The sequence below is a fragment of the Micropterus dolomieu genome, linkage group LG10 (genome assembly GCF_021292245.1).
Source record: "Micropterus dolomieu isolate WLL.071019.BEF.003 ecotype Adirondacks linkage group LG10, ASM2129224v1, whole genome shotgun sequence".
Taxonomy (NCBI): Eukaryota; Metazoa; Chordata; class Actinopteri; order Centrarchiformes; family Centrarchidae; genus Micropterus; species Micropterus dolomieu.
In genome coordinates, this window is record NC_060159.1 from 3,937,853 (window position 1) to 3,951,935 (window position 14,083).

Here is a 14,083-nt window from a genome sequence, read left to right on the forward strand (position 1 = left end):
CCGTCGGGCCACTCTGCCATAAAGCCCCGACTGGTGGATTGCTGCAGTGATGGTTGACTTACTACAACTTTCTCCCATCTCCCGACTGCATCTCTGGAGCTCAGCCACAGTGACCTTTGGGTTCTTCTTTACCTCTCTCACCAAGGCTCTTCTCCCCCGATAGCTCAGTTTGGCCGGACGGCCAGCTCTAGGAAGGGTTCTGGTCGTCCCAAACGTCTTCCATTTGAGGATTATGGAGGCCACTGTGCTCTTAGGAACCTTAAGTGCAGCAGAAATTTTTTTGTAACCTTGGCCAGATCTGTGCCTTGCCACAATTCTGTCTGAGCTCTTCAGGCAGTTCCTTTGACAACATGATTCTCATTTGCTCTGACATGCACTGTGAGCTGTAAGGTCTTATATAGACAGGTGTGTGGCTTTCCTAATCAAGTCCAATCAGTATAATCAAACACAGCTGGACTCAAATGAAGGTGTAGAACCATCTCAAGGATGATCAGAAGAAATAGACAGCACCTGAGTTAAATATGAGTGTCACGGCAAAGGGTCTGAATACTTATGACCATGTGATATTTCAGTTTTTCTTTTTTAATAAATTTGCAAAAATTTCTACATTTCTGTTTTTTTCTGTCAAGATGGGGTGCTGAGTGTACATTACTAAGAAATAAAATGAACTTTTTTGATTTTTGGAAAATGGCTGCAATGAAACAAAGAGTGAAAAATTTAAAGGGGTCTGAATACTTTCTGTACCCACTGTATAATCTCAGAAGAAGACACCTGAGCAGGATGGAGACAAAAAGGGAGGGGGCATGGGGGAGGTTGGCAGGGAGAAGCGGAGAAATGCACATTCATGAGCTGTCGTGCCTCATCATGCAGGCCCGGCCACCGTGAGCCTGCAGCTGGTCAGAGCTGTGCTTCATGACGACTGACACGTAAAGTTGACTGGCACTGTCCAAAACACTCAGGCACACGGTGAGGACAGCGGCTGGACCTCAAACACTGCTGCACAGCTGAAATATACAGATGTACAGTAGAAAGTAAAACCCATGGTTTTCTGCCTAATGATAGAAAATATCTACAGTAATTCCTAATGAGTCCAATACATAAACAAGACTAAAAGTCTAAAACTCTGGATCTTGGAATGTTCCCTACACGCCACAATGTAACAGTGTTGGAACAACAAATGAGGACTGAGGATTTCAGAGGAATCTGCCATTTGATTTCAATATTTCTTGGGTACATTTTTGACTGATGGACAGGAGAAGAAGGTCAGAAGATACCAAAATCAATGTATTCAATTGAACTGTATTGTGACCGTATATATGTGTTTGTGTTTGCAAAGGTTTACACATGTATCTTGCATTGTCTAACTATATTTTGGGGAAAACCTATTGCTGCCCAGATAATAGTTTTAAGACATAAGTGCGGACGTTTTTACTATTTGTAGTTGCTTGTTTCTTATTTCACTGTTTTAATTATACTTCATTCTCCACCTTATTTAAGTGTCACTCACTTATTGAATTGAATCCGCCTCCTTCAGTTCTCTTCCCACTCACAGACCTAACGTACCTCTACAGCAAACAGGTCCGCATGCCTCGCTTCTTTCCGTCTCTCTCACCCTGTATGCTCTCTCCTGATTCTCCATCAGTAGTAGGCTACGTTATATAAAGTCACCGAAAAAAACAGAACATGTCTTCTGGACTTTTCCACCCGTCATTCCGTTCACAGCAGCAGCTGCGCCGCATGTTGAGGAGGCGTGTTGACTACGTAGCCTTTCAAAACAAAATCAACGTGGTAGCTAACGAATGACACCTCACTGGTGTGTTCACTGTCGCTTTAACTGGTCTGCTCTTGTAAAATATCCACCATGTCAAGACTTGTAACGTGATTACTCGGTTTCTCTGAAAAATGCTACAATGGGTCACCAAATATACCTGGCCGGCCCGCCGAAATGTATGTGTGGGAAACACTGAATAAACTGTTGTTTTTGTTTTTACAAGCCAGGTCTTCAGCAGTGTCTACCGGCACTGTGTCTCCCCCCATGTTGTTAGAGAGTAGACGGCTGCGTGCAGACGCACAGGAAGGGGCGGGGCTGCACGGTAAGGGAGAGAGAGAGGAGCAAATGCTGGAAGGACTTTCCGGAAACATATCAATTAACTCAGCATCACACTATATCGGTATAAACGGTATTGTCTAATTTTATATCTCTTTTGAAATGATATCGATATACCTCATTATACCGATATACCGCCCAGCCCTAACACACACGCACACACAAAAGTGTAGGTTCACAGCATTCCACCTTCCCATACCCAAGTGAACAGTGATGTCAGTGGCAGGAGCTCACCAAATCCACAGGATGGTGAGGAGAACGTCTCACAGGTTAAACACACAACCCTCCTGTCAATTACACACACACACACACACACACACACACACACACACGTGGAAATATCTGGAGCTTAGAGAGTTAACACCTATTACTATCAGTGCTCACTTCAAGTGGACACCAATACTGTTCACTATTACATCTCAGAAAAAAATGCAGTATTAGGTACCGCAGTCATACACTAACACTACTATAGTGTTTTCCACAGAACAGTATAACTGTGTTGGGTAAATTTGTATATTTTATTTGAAAATACTTAAGAATACACTACCATATTTCTAGAAGGTTATTCCCTCTCTCACCATTTTAATTCTACTTAATTCTCCACCTTATTTTAGTGTTTACTTGCAAACTACAGTAAGTGTCTCACATTGCTTTTCCCTTCAGACACACACACCTAGTGTTGTCAAAAACAGATTTTTTTGATCGATTCTGAATATTTCAAATGCTTTTAATATTAATTTTCCACAGTATGTTGTTAATAAGATAGTTATCCTTTTTGCTTAGGAGACCTTTATAAATCTCAAAACTAAACTAATCCCCCTCAGAGCCATCACACCTGAGGAATCTCAGACAGCAGAGTTTCAGTTGTCAGGAAATACTTTGACTAAGGTCAGAAGTAAATTAACTGATGCTGTTCTGCTTAACACACAGTACTAATAATTTTATTTACTAAGATAAATTGATAAGATAATTCAGTAATTATCTTCAGTAATTTAATTGATGGGTCAATTTTCGACCGTGTATCGAAAATGGTATTGAATATCGATATTTTTCAAGGTATTGTATTGAAGTTAGAAATTCCAGTATCATGACATAACTACACACACCTACAACTCCATCTCTCTTTGTCTGCTCAGTTGACTTTACTTGTCAGCAGTTTTATAATGTCGCCCCAAACAACTCAACTTGCCTTTTGGAGGAGGCTTGTTGTTAATTGTTGTTTCGAAACGATCGAGACCACCATGGTACTGAATAACATCACTTGTTCACTTTTGCTCTACCTGGTCCGTGCTGCTTGTAAAATATCCACAGTGACACTGAGCGGCCCCGGTCACGGCCAATTAAGCTGAAAACTGTCAGACTCCGGTCCCCAGTGGATCTATGGGTGCATCTCTAGCCAGCATTCTAGGATTATACTGTTAGTAAACTACGGTGCAGCCTTAACGGGTGGCTGTAAGCTTGTGTGAGAAACGTGCAGCAGACGTGTCAGGGAGACATTGCTGCTTATCTGGGATCACACCTTCTCTTCTTCATTCTAGGATGGATGTAACACAAGAACAAGAGAAGCCTGGCCTTCCTCAGGTCAGTACACCCCTGTTGAAACTGTCGTTTTGCCAACATGCTGTCACATATTTCTGGACGGTTTTAGTAATTTACAGACAGTACATTTACACAAGCAAGATCCTTAACGTGTTAGAAAAGACATTAGAGTTTGAAATAAAGAAACAGAAGAAATAAATAATTATTGTCCAAAGCTACAAAGTTAGGCCAAAGCAAATATCAGCCGGGTTAGGATGAAAGTAGTGTAGCACAGTAAGTAATCCTCCCGATCTTCAACATATTGCCTCTGTTATTGATATCCTGTCTGTAAAGCGAGGCCAAACAGCCATGATACCACTGATATTTGATTTGACTTCAGTGGATGGAAGGAGGGTGTTTATTAGATGATGAGAAGAGGCACTATTATTGCCATTTACAACACAAGCTTAGGAGAAAAAAATTAATTAAATTTCATTCACATCAGAAAAATGTGTGTGTGTTAACGTGTGTTTCATGCTGTTCATACTTAAAACTGTCCGGTTACTATTTTCATATGATTCCAAGCTCTGAGACAGGTTTGTTAAAGCCTTTGATCAAGGAATTCTTAAAACATATTCTGGATTAATATTGCCGGCAATACTGACCATATTAAGCTCAGGAGTTGGCCATCGCACGACCGATCCGCACTATAGTCACCTTTTTTCTTGACAGTGTTTTTAAAATTCAATGCTTTCTTCACAGCAATTCCTGGCTATTTCCTTGCATAAAAAATATTCCTATAAGTTCCACACAATGTAGTCCACAGTTTTGAAATTTGGAAGAAAAGAGATTAGGGGTATCTGATCAGTACTTTGTATCAGAATTGTTACCAGGAGAGGAAAAGTTGGATTGTGGTCTCCCTATTTAGAACGTTGACAATTTAAAGACAAGGGCAAGTGGCATCATGCTCTCTGTGTGGCCTACTTTATTTATGATGTGCACATTACACAGCTGTGTTGTGTGTCTTCTCATTCATTTGCATAAGCACAGTGTTTATTGGCCAAGACGCATTGTGTGTGTGCATTATGTGCCAAGTGCCCCAAAACAAAAGCACAAGATACCCCTCACATTACACATCACGAGGGCAGCTAAACACCATGCAAGACAAATAGAAGGCAATTTCTTAACCTGGTCTGTAATATCCTGAGTGTCCACGGAGTGACTCATCACCAAAAGACAGGGACAGGGCACAGAGTTAAACACCAGTATCATTCAACGTTACTAAACAAGTGAGCGTGCACACATACACACAAGACGTGATGGGTGGTGGATTAGAGAAGTCAGCTTGTGACAGGGAGGCTGGTGGTTTGAATCACCGGGTCAGCTAGGACAGGAGTGTCATTAAAGTGAATCAGTAACACTCCCTTTGTAGCTATTGTTGAGACGCCCTTGAGCAAGGCACTTAACCTCCAGCTGCACCAGTGGAGCTATGGCTAACAGTAGAGGAGAGTAGTGAGAAGGAGTGAGTGTGCTAAGGTTAAAAGAAGTTCCTTTGCAGCACATGACTTTATTTGGTCTTCTCTGTCTATCTAATGAAGTATAAAAATACCTTCACGTACACTTAAATGCAAAAAACATTCTGACCACAGTGACATGATCGCTGCTTGTGGTTACACTTGGAGCTCAAAGTCACGTTTTTCACTAACGAATCAGGAATAATCCTGAGAGAATTGTGTCTGTGTTTGCCTCAAACACAGACTGTTATTACTTTCATCCTGGGGTTGACTTTAACTCTGCAAACAGTCGGTGAGCAGACGGCTGAAACACAGGATAGGAGATGTGAGAGATGAAACTCGTCTGGGAATGGATGGAAACAGTGAAAGAAAAATTAAAAAGAGCTGGCTAGGAGAAGCCTGCAAAGTGGCCCTTTGTGGAGCAGATAGAAGGGGAAATGAGAGAGAATGAGATTAAGGATGGATTGGCAGAGAGAGGCTGGAAAGGGAGGAGAGAAGGAGTGAGGGAGATGAGGAGTGCGAGGAGCAGATGTTGGCGGGGAGCCAAACGCGATCAAAATCTCCCCAAAAACTTCAAAAGGAAATCACTGGAGCACAATACCTTCACTCTCCGTGGCATTTTGCAGCAACTTAGCATTTTATAGCTCAATCCACTTTCAGATACATTCAGAGCAGCAGTAAAACAGGCACACGTGTGGTGGAAGAGAGAAACAGAGATTGTATGGGATTAGTTTAGTCGATTAGGTCAGCTCAGACTCTTCCAGATGATTAGTCAGTTTTAATGATTTCTTTCCGACACTTCATATGAATTATTCAAGATTATACTCACATCTCTGGCATAAGAACAATATAAAGTCAAATCAATCGCATGGCTTGGATAGAGAGCAAGTCTGGAGGGAAACTTGGGTCAGTCCCTGCACTTAGATCGGGATCATAATACAGAAAAAAGCAATTGGGGAGATTTATAAATTTAATGGCCCTTACAAAAAGTTCATAAAACTGTCTTTGGCATTAAATGACATAATTTTTCCAGTTTGGACACAGCCTTGGGAACCGTTTTCGATGTGTGCTTGACTAAGCTCATCATCAGTTTGTATGATAAACGAGGAGAAGCAGACAGGATTTGACTCCAGAGGTTGCTACCACTTCCACAAGAGACAAAGCAAGTACTGTTACTGAAGAAATCTGAAGCCACGGGAGGTCAACAAAGACTGCTATATTGAAGTTGACTGTGAATTAGGTTGGTATGCTCCCTGGTAATGAAGTATCTATTAACCTGTTGGGTAAAGAACATCTGTACAATGACTCAGCTCCCCTCTGACTGCTTCTTTGCATCTCATTCCCTGTCTAGACTCAATAAAATTCAAAAAGCAACTTGACTCAGTGACTGTATCTTAAGTCTTTTAAATCAATGTACAGGACAAATTTCAAATTAGCCTCTGGCTGACCTCATTAACTGCTCATTTGGATGGGATAACAGAACTGGCCGCAGTCCAACTTAAACTCCTGAGTGGCTGGGGGTGTTTTTCTCTATATGGACAGTTCCTCTAGTGCAGCAGTTAGCTAAATTAAAAAGTCCCAGGCTACGTGTAGCCTGGCATCGGCTCCTGTCATTCATCTGTGGTGTGAACCTGCAGCGCCTGGGAAGCACGAGGCCTTTCAGCAGTTGTCAAGGCTTGTTACCATGACACTTCACAGCCCCGTCACCCTGACGAGGCTGCTTATCAAGCGGCCCGAGATAAGTTGCGTCAGCGTTACGTGCTGCCTGACACAACGCAGGGAAACAAACTGTCAACCATTATATGTATGTTCTTATCTTAACAGCTTAGGAATGTGCTCCGGCCAGTTAGTCAGGATGACACCGCCAGCCATGTGCTGCTAAATATCTGCTGGGCCCAGAGAGTTTGTTCGCAATACTGTTTCTTTTGCTGGTAACCAAAACAGGTGGGAATCTCTGGGCAGCTCAAGATTCAATTACAATTCAGAGAGCTGCAATGCGATAATAAAAACATTATCGATGAGTCTTTTCTATACAGGATTTCTTTTTTCCTCACTGTGTGACTACTTTTAAAGCAAAGTAATGCAAAGTATTTGTTATGATCCATCCAGGTTTCGGGTCCTCCCAAGAAAATTCTTTGTTTTCCAATAAAAAAGGGAAACACACAGACTTTTATTAACAGACACACTGCAACCTACACTGTACATTCCGAGTTCTGCATTTTGTGTTCCTTCAACATTACATTATCAATAAGCATTTAGATTTTCAACGTCCCATTCAGAATTTCCCACATCACGTCCCCAACCCTCAATCATCAATAGTGATAATTGATCAGCATATAATTTATGAACGTTCAGAATCGTTAACATATTCTTACACTTAGTAAAAGTAGACTACCATTTCTTGAGATTCTACAAAAACATGTGGTGTTAACCGCGTTCAAACAATGTGAACAGCAAAGTGTCCTAAAAGGACCTTAATAAGTGAATGCATAATTCGGCAAAACGGATGTTGCCCATCTGCCGAAATTTGCATCCACCTCTTTTCTCAGTATAACAGAGCGTTAGCTCCCGCAAGGTGCAATTCATGGCAGGTATGCACAAGTCGGCCACCACCTGCGCTGCAAAACGTCACTAGACCTCGTGGGAGCAAGGCCTGATCATTGTTCTAAGTTCATGCAGTCTACCGGAGGTAGATTGTTTTTGACTTGAGGGCGCTGTTTTTATTCCCCTATCTATCAAGTCGGCGAAAGTCAGCCAGTTATCTCGAACGCACCTGCCAAAGTTAACATAGCTCTCCTTATTAGCTAGGATCCTTACATGCTTGCTAATAACTGTTTTGAAGATGGGTCTCCGACATTGACAGCGTTGTGTCGGACAGATTTGTGCAGCGGTGTTAATGATACCAACCATTCAATTCACTGACAGGTCTGTTATCCGTGTTTGCGACAGACAGACTGTGCGGAGCAAATATGCGCTTTGCAGTGCTGCAATCAAAAACAAAATTTACTTGGGCGGTTAATGTTAATCTACCCGATACGGACCTGTTAATCTACCCGAGCGGCCCGCCCAAGTAAAGTATGGGAAACACTGAGCTATGCTGGAGTTACATGAAGTCACCAAACATCAATAACCAATAAGAATGATAAAAGGTGTTCTAGAGCTGCAATGATTTGTTGATGGAAAGAAAATAGTCAAATATTTTGATAACTGATTCATCATTTCAATCATTTTTCAAACAAGAATGTCAAACATTTGTTGGATCATGATTGTTATCTGTAAAGATTTTAGGCTCTGGGAAATTGTGATTTTTATTTAACAATTTATGATATTTTATTGACTAACTGATTAATAGTGAAAATAATCGGCAGATTAGATTAATGAAAGTAATGTAAAATTGCAGCCCTAGGTGTAACACAAAACTAATAGGAGGGTCAGACAGATGTCAATAAAGCGCAAGAACCCATACAGTTATGTATCAGGTAAAATAAGTGAAACCTCAGCTGTGTAGGGTCTATAATGTTGACTTAATAAGTGGATGTTGCTAGGTGGCACATAAATCAAACCATGAAAGCAGTGGTTCTCCAAGTACCATTTTTGAGTTGTTTATTATCTCCTGACATTCAAATAGCATATTTACTTGGAAGCTCTGATTGGCTGTAATCGACGACTTGCGCTTGGCAAACAGAACTTGAGCTGCACAAGGTCTGTGCTCCACAAGTTAGTTGTGTGAACGCAGGACATGGAGTTGTTGGCAGGATAACGCTGAACTCCAGCAGTATGTGCTCAACAGCCACTGGACCAATAACTTAGGGCTGTCACTGCAGCCCCAACCTTATGTCACACTAACAAACAGCTGCAAGTGTCCTGCATGAGTCAGCTCTGAGCAGCTGGGGCCGCCACTCACACTATCTGACACACGCGCGCACACACACCCACCCACCCACCCACCACCCCACACCCATGCACCACCCCACAGACACATCAATGCACCGTCTGGACACACATTTCTCCTTTTGAATGACAGCAAGGAAAACAACACACACATATTCTAACTCCTGTTTGCTGGCCAGTTTGGCAATGCTCAATTTCAACACGGCTGCAGTTTGAGGAGAGATAGGCTCCAAAAGACATGTAAGGTTAGAAACGACTAATGAGAAAGCTGTTAAAACGTATGAGAAAGAGAAGGGAAAAACTGAGAAAGATGAAAAGTTAGTGGTTTCCATTCTGGGACATGGACACAACATGCAGCTCTTGGAAACAACCAAAGCTATTGTTAACCGCAGTTTGGCCTACGGAGAGATTTCAACAGCTGGATTCAATTAGGGGCTTTCTTAAAGGGGGCAGGACTCATCTACATGGCATGTCTCACTTTTTAACACACCAAGTTAGATCACGGATGAAAAATCAAGGTCACACACTTCCGTAGAAACTGTTCGGACATTTGAACGTTCTCTGCATGGAGTAGAATGTCACACTCAGCACCATGCAAAAGGAAATATCTGACAAAAACCGCTGCGTTGGACATGTCCAACAGAATCAAGTACAAAGCTTTTTGTCTCATCAGCAACCTCAGGCCAATCTAGTGACACATTCTTGAATGGAAGGCAATTCAAAACCGCTCAAAATGATCACTCTACATGCTTTCAGGCATGTCGTCCTAGATAAACAAGGTCTTTCCTAGACCTTGACAAAGTGCTGGTAACTGAACAGTGTGGGTTCTCAAGTGAGAGGCTGGTCAAAGACATTTTAGCAACTCCGAGCAATAATAATGTTCCAGAAGGTTTACAAGAAATGCATAATGTAACTGACTCCAAAGAGAATAGAAAGGAAACAGACAAATGATAAGGCATGTTTAATATTTCCAGTACTGGTCAATACTCAGCACTTTCCATCGGCTTTTAACTACACTGAGCTTGGGGTCATTCTTGCCCTTCAAAAGACAGCCAACATCATGTTCACTGGGAAACAAAGAATCCATCCATGTTACACAACAGCCACACATACTGTACAAAGCTAGACCCATCAGCATACATGGGCACGTGTTATACAGCAGGCTATAAGAGACATGGGTGTCAGATGGGTGCACCATGCCAGCTATATGTAGACTGTCACTAACACACTTCTGACATGTGTCATGAAGTGGCTGTGAGGATGTGTTGCATGTCTTCTCATTTGAATCAGTACAGGCTGGGAGTCTACAGTATGTTTAGAGACCGAGCCATTCATGGGGATTTGCCTGCCGTTCCCCCGTGTCACTTCCCCAGCTGACAAAAGTGCGCGAGCTGTGTAACAACAATCATAATGTGGCATCAAAAAATATGCCAGCCCATCACCAGTGCTGAAAGATAATCCCTGTTGTGCAGTGTGGGAGTAGCAGCAGGAACGAGCGAGCGCCATTCCAAACCCGTGCACCTCCACAAATGCAGCACAAACTGAGTGAACGAGCCTGTGCAATAAAGCGGACACTAGGCTATTCACCCTCTTAAAAAAGCCAACATGGCACAGCAGGCGGACACTGCATAGAGCTTCTTAAATACAAGCTGCATATTTAGAACCACTGTTGCGGTTTATGACACATAAAAGCGGCATGTTTTTAGCCAGTATCTCAGTTGTAGTTTTCCTCGCGCGCCAGGCTGCTCTGTGCGGCGCTTCAACTCCTTACTTTCATCTCGTTATCGCCCGCAGAGCAGCCACTTCTAATATTATTTCATATTTAAGACAACTGGGTGCTTCTTACCTCATGGCGAAAGTGTTGTCAGGCCCAATATATCACAAACTCCTTTAGGTATCGACGACGGGTAACTTGTAGTTTTCACAAAAGTTCACCGCTCGGTTCAAGGCTACAGGCGGCCAGATGAAAAGGACTCCGGCGGCGTGACCAGAGGCTTCACAGTTCGCAGGCTGTCCGGTAAAAGTACAAAAAAAAGAAAAGAAAAAGAAACAGTCGAAAGCCTACATGGTCTAGAGCGTCGCGGCTCCGCTGGTGGCGACGAGTCACTGAGAAGAAAGTAGAAAATGGTAACGTTTTTTGGGTGTTTTTGACGCACTGGGGTCGGTGTGATGCGGCGCTGTGCCGCTCGGGTACCGGTCTGCTGCCGCTGCCTGCTGGCTGCAACACGTGCTGCATTCAGGCCGCACTATGAGCTCCTGCTTTCAAGATCCCCAGTCGCGCAACTGCAAAGCCATTTCTATTTACTGAGGTTGTATCTTCCATTAAAGGAGGCACAAGAAAAGATAAAAACACACAAGTAAGTTGATTTATATAACGGGATGCTTTTAGTAGCAAATAACGATTCCCAGGAAATCCTGGTTACATAGTCTTACTCCTGACAAAATTACCAAAAAGATTGAATGGCAAGATGATTATTATTTGGACAGCATAGTGTCGCTATAAGTAGATATAGTTAACCAACCCGCCCCACACAGCTAAAGAAACTTAAGCAACCTTACTGTGAAACACACTTTTCTGTTTTATTTCATTGTAGGCCATAGCCTAGGTGATAACACATGGAACCAGGCTGTGATGGTAATTTATAATTAAGCTAATGCAGCTTCTGCCCTCCGCCACCAAAGATGCACTTATAATTGTTGGGTGATATAAGAAACTGTTTTGTAGCGTATTTCATGTGCGCCGCATATATAGATTTTTGATTTCCCACGGTACCTGAAGGCAGCAATTGACGCAACTTGTGGGACGTAGCACGTACAGGTTGCCCCTGACAACTGAGTTGGCTCTCTTGCTGTGTGTTTGTGATGCTGAGCTGGGACCAAAGTAGACTGGACATATTAAAAGCATGTTAAATTGGCTGTTAGTGTTTTCCCTTTTAAAAATAACGACAGTAATCTTAAAATGCATTTAAAAGTCTGACACACAAATACAACAGCGAAATAAATACGGTCAGTAAACTCTCAAATAGATTGCCTGCATACAGAGAGTTCACCGTGTATGTGGATTCAAACAGTACGATTATTCCAAACCTCAAGCAGATTTGTAAAGGTATGGTAAGTGGTTGCCCATGCTGAGGTCACCTGAGGATCATGTCAGTGGTTGCATTACATATAAAAATAATTTGGACTCTTGCAAAAAAATAAAACAAAATCCATTATCCACGTGATATAAAGGTCAAGAATATGGCTTCAATATTATATTTTCCTCCCTGTCTTAATAATGATGACGTACAAAGACAGCTGCAACCAAATAACCACATAGAGAGAGAATCACACAGCCTGCTCACCCTGCTGCCGTCTGGCAAGAGATCCAGAAGTATCTGCTGTCACACCACCAGACTACAGAGCAGCTTCTTCCCTCAGGCTGTGAGACTCCTTAATTCATCCTCAACACTGCACCATGTAAAATAGTTCTATTTGTATGACGTGTTATATAATAATAATAATAATAATAATAATAATAATAATAATAATAATCATCTTTATTTGTAGAGCACTTTTCAAAAACAAGTTACAAAGTGCTTTAACAAGTGTAAAGACAATAATATCCAAGAGACAATAATACAAAAACAACACAAGATAAAAGCATGAAAACATTGAAAAGACTAAAATACACGTTTAAGATAAATATAAAATTAGTAAAATACAAAAAAATAAAAGGGATAAAATAAAGTCAAATAAGATCAGGAAAGGCTCTCCTATAAAAGTATGTTTTAAGAAGGGACTTAAAAGAGTTAACTGACTCAGCCGACCTGATTTCCTCGGGCAAGCTGTTCCAGAGCCTCGGGGCCCTGACAGCAAACGCTCTGTCCCCTTTAGTTTTCAGTCGAGACTCTGGAACAGACAGCAGACCTCTGCCCGAGGATCTCAAGGTATGTGCTGGTGTGTATGGGACTAAAAGTTCAGAAATAACAATGCGAGAGGCCATGAAGAGCTTTAAAAGTGATCAATAGAATTTTAAAGTCAATTCTAAAACACACTGGGAGCCAGTGTAATGAAGCTAAAATAGGAGTAATGTGGTCATATTTCTTTGTTCTGATTAAAAGCCTGGCAGCTGAGTTCTGGACAGTCTGGAGTCGATCAATAGATTTTTGGGTTAAACAGGTGAAAAGGCTGTTGCAATAATCCAGGCTTGATGAGATGAAGGCTTATAAAATGGTCTTGTTGTCCTTAAAAGTTAACATAGATCGAATTTTTGCTATATTTCTAAGTTGATAAAAACATGATTGAACAAGCTTTGTGGTGTGCTGCTAAAAATTTAAATTACTCAATCAATACTCAATCAAACCAAACACCAAGGTTCTTTGCCACAGGCTTAATGTGATTTACTAGGGAACAAGCAGATGGCAGTATTTGATTTGCCATCTGCTGGGACCCGATGACCAGGATTTCTGTTTTGTCTGAGTTCAGTTGGAGGAAATTATTTGACATCCATTTTTTAACTTCACAAAGGCAGTTGTTAAGTGAACTCAGCATTCCAGGGTCTGTGGATCTGACGGGCAAGTATATTTGTGTGTCATCTTCATAAATATGAAAAGAAATGCCATGTTTATGGATAATATGTCCAAGGGGAAGCAGATACAAGGAAAACAAAATGGGTCCTAAGACCGACCCCTGAGGCACACCATATTTAACTGGACAGAACGAGGAGACATAGTTGTTTACAGACACGCAAAACTTCCTATTTGACAGGTAGGATGAAAACCATTCTAAGGCAGTACCAGAGATCCCCACCCAGTGCCTCAGTCTGTCTAACATGATGTTGTGATCAATGGTGTCAAAAGCAGCGCTAAGGTCCAGGAGTACAAGGACTGAGCACATGCCTTCATCAGCAGACATTAAAAGGTCATTGGTGACTTTAAGCAGGGCAGTCTCAGTGCTGTGGTACTTCCTGAAACCAGACTGAAACTTTTCAAATAATTTGTTATTTTCCAGTACAGTGAGCAGCTGTTTGGACACAATTCTTTCTAGAATCTTTGCAATAAAAGGCAGTTTT

At 41.8% G+C, this 14,083-nt stretch overlaps 1 protein-coding gene across 1 annotated transcript in view; it reads right to left on the reverse strand.

Annotated features, from left to right (window-relative positions):
* Window positions 1-11,231, reverse strand: part of enah (ENAH actin regulator) — a 135,928-nt gene extending 124,697 nt beyond the window's left edge. The window contains exon 1 of the mRNA XM_046060350.1: window positions 10,877-11,231. Within this exon, the coding sequence (XP_045916306.1) occupies window positions 10,877-10,881 (5 nt within the window). The 5' untranslated portion in view covers window positions 10,882-11,231. The remainder of the gene's footprint in view (window positions 1-10,876) is intronic.
* Window positions 11,232-14,083: the final 2,852 nt, after the last annotated feature.